Source organism: Episyrphus balteatus, chromosome 4 (assembly GCF_945859705.1).
Source record: "Episyrphus balteatus chromosome 4, idEpiBalt1.1, whole genome shotgun sequence".
Taxonomy (NCBI): domain Eukaryota; kingdom Metazoa; phylum Arthropoda; class Insecta; order Diptera; family Syrphidae; genus Episyrphus; species Episyrphus balteatus.
In genome coordinates this window covers 55,207,032-55,213,494 of record NC_079137.1, presented here as the reverse complement: position 1 = coordinate 55,213,494, position 6,463 = coordinate 55,207,032, and the positions used below count along the sequence as shown (strand labels likewise).

General features: G+C 23.7%; 1 protein-coding gene across 1 annotated transcript; it reads right to left on the bottom strand.

Annotated features, from left to right (window-relative positions):
• Positions 1–243: 243 nt before the first annotated feature.
• Positions 244–1,741, bottom strand: LOC129919267 (uncharacterized). The gene is made up of 3 exons (XM_056000120.1): positions 1,736–1,741; positions 585–693; positions 244–514 (listed from the first exon to the last, which is right to left on the bottom strand). The coding sequence occupies exons 1-3, from the start codon at positions 1,739–1,741 to the stop codon at positions 258–260; spliced, it is 372 nt and encodes a 123-aa protein (XP_055856095.1). The 3' UTR covers positions 244–257.
• Positions 1,742–6,463: the final 4,722 nt, after the last annotated feature.

Below are 6,463 nucleotides of genomic sequence, written 5' to 3'. Positions count from 1 at the left end.
GTATTTTAAATTGGTTTGGTATGTTTTCAAAAAACTTCATTAACGTAAATTGCTTGCATTTTACGAGTAAATTTTAATGATTAGTAGCTCAAAACGTGACCTGCAATGTATTTAAAATTTTTAAAAAGTCATGAATTTTTTGTTGATAACTTCAAACTTTATTTCAATTCGTTAGTTTTTCATGTTTATTTTATTTGATCTTTACAATTTCCTGATATTTTTTTAACTGATAAATGGTGATACTTTTTGTTTAATCTTCACTTTGAATCTGCATCGATATCTGGATTTGAAAATATAATAGATGCATTTGGTCCAGCTTCTAATGTAACAGTCATAGTTTGATTGTAGGGCCCAGTTGGTTCTCGATGTTTTTGTTTCCTAAGTTCAGTTCCATTTGAGTCAATACATTTTCGAATGCGCAAGAAATATTTGTCATCATTTGGATCAAATATTTTTGTAACACGACATTGAGCTGTTTCCGGAGGGCATAACAATGAATCACATATTAAATTTCCTTAAATAAAAATTTTTAAAAATTAAAACATTGTGGAGTTATTGAAAAATATATTAATTTATATTCAAACCTCCTTTATTTTCCACTGTGATTCCTTCCACAATTGTTTTAACATCCGCCGCAACATAATTTACGAGTAATAAAACTGTTAAAGTTAGTAAGCCTTTTCTTAAAATGTCCTTTAAAAAAATAATAATTAATTATATTAAAAATTCCACATTTAAAATCTGCGGCTCAAATTTGCGACTTGCTGATCTGAGTCGTAGACTTGAGTCCAGGGTTGAAAAAATCAATTTTTTTTAATGCATTTGTTTTCCATTCAAAATTAAAAAAAAAAATATTTAATGCAAATACAAAATAATTTATAGCAACTGAAAAAAAATTGAATTGAAAAAAAAAATTCATTGAAACTGAAAAATATTAACATTACAAAAAAAATTTATTGCAATTAAAAAAATTTTTCAATAAAAAAATGTTATTGAAACTGAAAATGTTTGCATTGAAAATAAAATTTTTATTGCAAAAAAAAAATATTTTTTATTAAAAAATTTTTATTGCAAATAAAAAATTGTCTGCATTTTTTTTTTTTTATGTTCGTAAAATTTCTTACAATTTTAGAGATTTAAGAATACATTAGCTATTTCAACTGTAATATTGAAAAGAATTGTCAAATAGCCAACATTTTAAGAAATTCGACGAATATTAAAAGAAAATATTTAATGCATACATACATTCAATTTTTTTTTAATGTAGATAATTTTTTATTTGTAATACATTTTGTTTAATGCAAAATATTTTTAATAATTTCAAATGCGTTTTTTTTTTTTCAATTAATATTTTTACAATCTTGCTTTTGAGTCACAGTATAGAGTGGCAGATATGATTTTTTGATCATATATTTGAGCCTTAAATTTGAGTCACCAATTTGAGTAGCAAATTTGCAAATGAGACATGCAAATGCGACAGCAGTCTTTATAAACAATAATACAGTTTAAAGAGCAATATTATTTCATTTAATATACTTTTTTTCGTATCAAACTATAACATACGAATTCAATTAGATGTTTCAAGCCTTCACTGACAAGAAAATCACACTTTCTTATCAGTCAAAAAGGCAAATGTAAAAATTCATTATTCTGTTTCTTAATTTTATTATTTCATATATTTTTTATAAAAAAACAAAATACTTTTCTATACGATTCGGTGTTAAAACTAGCTTACCTCCATTTTTGTTTAATCAAATTATACTTTATTTTATTTTAATTTGAGGAACGAATCGCGTTGACAGCACTAACTAAGTGAAATGAATTTAAAATCACACATTAAAAGTTATGGTACCTATATAAAAAGTTTTCTATAAAAGATGCTGAAACAATAGAATATATTTTTTGCTGCTTGATCATTTTAGATGTAGTTTAATGATAACACAATTTTTCAATTTAATGAACAAGATTATGGTTTTAAGCTGGGATTCCCAGTTTGATTTTTAAATTTACATATATGTATACAATACAAAAATAACTTATAGTTCATACCTTTTTTATCAGTGTTTAATAATTAATTTCATTGTTTATCAATATAAGTTGAAGTGCTGAGAAAAAATTTTGAATATTACATATTCAAAGCAGATCTGTTTTGGACTAGGTATTTAAAATTTTTTTTCTTGTAATAGACTTTCGATAAGATCGATTCTGCTATATTAAATAAAATAGAGAGAAATATTGCCCACCTCCAACTAAAACTATGAAAATATCAACATTATTTCTAAAAACAAAAAAATTAAAATTGCGGAACACTCCGAAGGAAGTGTGCCATTTGATTTCTTGCATCAAAATCATTTTTTTGAGGTTTATTTTTTTGAAAATTGTTAAAAATGTTGAAAAATTTCATATTTCGTTTAATTAATTAATTAATTTAACACAAATTTTCAAGTAAAATTCATAAATCCGTTTTCTAAAAAGTTATTTAAAAAAAAACATAAATTTTTAACATTAGATTTAATCAGGGACTTATGTAGGTATATTGAATCCATACGTTTCGTTTAAGAAAACACGTTTGCTGTTTTAACGGTTTTTGACCCGTAAAAAACTTTTTTGTACAAAAATTTTCACTGAAAACTGTTAAATAATTTTCGAGAAAGTCAGAATTTAGAAAACGGTGACAGGTATAATTGATATTAGTTCAATAAGTATTTTTATTATAAACTTCAAAATTAGGATTTTGTGCAACGAATTTTGACTTGAAAATTTAATTAAAAAATGAAGGAAATGAAAACACACTTATCCGAAGTAAAATAAAATGCACGACTGGGTCGCACGAACTTGCTCTTAAAGTTCAAGTTGCTAAAATGTTTAAGACTTTTTGATATAAAAATTTGGGAAATGTAGGTATATTATAGCAAAAAAAAAAAGAAAGCAACATCTGAAATCAAATTGCCCCACAAAACAAGTATGCAGTTTTGATTAATATATTAACATGCATTTTTAGAAAAAAAAAATTAAAATCGTTAGAGCCGTTTTTTAAAAAACTATTTTTTTATAAATAATTTCTTGGAAAAAAAGTTTTAAAATAAAATTGGTATGCTATTTTGTAATCTAATCAACTAATCAACATCTAAAAACTAAATTTCAAAAAAATTCAATGTCACGTGTTCGAAAATTTGATTTTTCAAAAAAAAAATTTCAAAATTTTTTTAAAAATCCAAAAATTAAAAATAGACCTTGTCTTAAAACTAACATTTGAATTTTTTAAACAAAATCGTTGGAGCAGTTTTTGAGCAATTTAAACTTTACTAAAATCGGTATGTGAAAAGTAGGTACCGTTATTTTTGGTCCAAAAAAATTAATTCCAAAAATCCCTCTGAGTCTCCAAAAAATGCTACATACCAAGTTTGAAGTCAATCGGTTCATTCGTTTAGGCTGTAGCTCCTTATACAGACAAACAGACAGACAGACAGACGAACTTCCGGGACCCACTTTTTTGGCATTCTCTACCATTGTAATGTTATGGAAAAATGTTATCTCAACTTTTTTTTGTACGAATAGCAAGTACAAAATTAACGAGTGTTGCATGAACTCGCTCTTAAGATTCATGTTGCATGGAATTGTAAATATAAAGTACTTTGTTAAAGAAACTTCTAAACTTGTCCAAAAAAGGACCCCATTTCTTTTATTCGAATAAAATGCAATTTTAGAAAGAAAAAAAAACTAAACAAAAATCGTATGAGCCATTAAAAATAAAAAATATAATTTTCTATAAATAAATAAAACACATTTTACAAACATTTTCAATTAATTTATAAAAATATTGATCAATATTTAAAAACAAATAAACTACATACAGTTATATTCCATTAAAGAAAAATTGTTACAAAAAACAAATCTTTTGATCCATAGTTTAGTTTGGTTAGTGTGGCGAAATACATACAAACCCCAAATCCAAAAAAAATCCAAAATCCACGATATCGAAAATCTTCAAAGTCGATAGTTAGATAAAGATAAAGTCCTGGGGATAAAGAAAATCCTTAATTTGAAAATCCCCAACAAAAATTAAAAAAAAGACATCCCTAAAAATTGTTTATGTAAACTTAAAAAGATAAAAAGTTTTTTTTTTTTTATTTTTATATTCCGACCATGCATCACTGAAAATATTATTATTCTTAAAAACTATGAATCTCGTTCATAACCCGAAATTCATAAATTTTTAAGAAATATTCATTAAATTTTAGCACGAATTCTTAAAAAAATGTTGTTTTTTAAGAACAATTCATAAAATTTAAGAATCAGTTTTCATACAAATTTTCCTATGGAAAATATTTTTATGAATTTTTTTTAAGAACAAATACCAAGGCTTATGAATAAATTCATAAACTTCTAGCTCCAATTTAAAAGAATACTTTGCTGAATCTTAGAATCTGGACATACTTTTATGAACGAAATTCACTATTATTTTCCATTAAGTTGTATTTTGAGTTAAAATATTTTTAAAATTAATTTGTTTTCCCTTCCAAAATTGAAAAAATCTATTTTCAAAATTACATTTGTAAAAAGTTCATAAATTTTTGGTTTTTAAGTATTTTTTCTTTAAATGAATGAATTTTTTCTTAAAATGAATGTATTTTTTCATTAATCGAAAAATATTTTACCGTTATGCTGTATTCGGTATTAAGAACTTATTCTTAAAATTTAAGAATCTGTTCATACTTTTTAAGTTCAAAATTCATATTTTTCCAAAGTTGATGAATTAATTCATTAAATTGTATGAAAGTATACACATAATTTATGAAAAAATTCTTACGTTTTGAGTGTTTAAGTATTTTTTCTTAAAATCTATGTATTTTTTCATCAATCTAGAAAATAATAACTACTGTTCTGAATCTATGCCTCAGAAAGATTTCTCTGAGGATTTAGTTTAAAATCTGATATTCAAAGTGGACGCTTGTTGCCAAAACAAGTTATAAAAGTTTGTGAATAGAAAACAATATTTTGAAGAGTATAAGACATTTTAATTTTTAACAGTGTAAAATATTATTGGTTCCCGTTGCCTCTTTCCCATATACTCAGATAAGTATAAAAACATAATAACTGTTAAATATTTCTTTCTTTTATTAAATATATTTAATTTTTTTTTTTATAGGTACATATTTAAAAATTGAAAATCGTAATTTAGATATTTTATTGAACCGGCTAAAGGGGAAAAATCAACACAAAATAAAAACCATATTAAAGGCGATTCTCAACAAATCCTGTACACTTGAAATTGTCATTGCAAAATAAAGCAAACACATCATGTTCGCAAAACATATAATTTAGTAAGTGTTGCATTTTGTTTTATTTCTCTAAATATTTAAATTTTTTTTTAACTTAATATTATCAACATTTCTCAAATTATTCTATATGATGTACATAGGTACCTAAATTCTTTATATTTTGATCTTTCCCCAACTTATTCAATTTTGTATTATTTTTTTTTTCAGCTCCAGAGCCTAATGCTGCCGATTACAATAAGGTAAAGTTAATTTTAACTTCTATTTCATTTTTTAAACCAAATAGTACATAGTCATTTTTCTAATACAAACTTTTTTCTATCTTTTCAGATGATGCATCCATTAAAAAACAAAAATTAGTGTAAAAATTAAATTTATAATGAAATGTATTGTGAAAGTGAGCAATAAAACATTTTTATAACGTGTAAACTTAATAATTTGTTTTATTTTTAAAAACAACGTTCATTTTTTTGTTTTAGATTTTGGGTTGTTTTCTGTTGCTGTTTGTTTGCTTGGAATAAATTTTTTTTAGGAACAAATTAAAGGCTTGGAGAAGTAATGTATTATATGCATATATATAAATAAATGCATAAATTTTAATGAAAAGTGTATTATATTTTATGAAAGCAATCATAAAACTTTAAGAAAAATTCATAGTTTTTATGATTTTTTTCATAAAATTTAAGCAACATTTCATTTAAATTTTTACGAAATTTATGAAAAAAATCATAAAGTTTAAGAAATATTCTTAAAATGTAAGAAACTTTTCTTAAACATGTTCAAAAAATTTCTAATTCGTTTATGAACAGAATTCTTAAAATTTAAGAACTTATTCTTAATTTTTAAAAAAGATTCATTCCCTTATGAATTTGTTCATAAAAAGATTCTTAAATTTAATGAATTTGTACATTGGCTCATTTGCCATGAATTTTTACACTAATTTAATGTACAAATTCATTAATTTTATGTACCTTTTTGGTTCAGTGATATAAGTTGATATACAAAATTAAAATTAAATTAAACTTTTGGTATAGATAATTTTAATTTAAGCACAAATACCATATGTTGTAGTAGTTTTCAATTTAAATTTAAAGTAGGCACGTGTTTGCCCGTTGACTTTTTCTCTATTCTCAATTTGCAATAAACTCTGTTCATCTACCTAATCCAGTTATTATATAAGATTG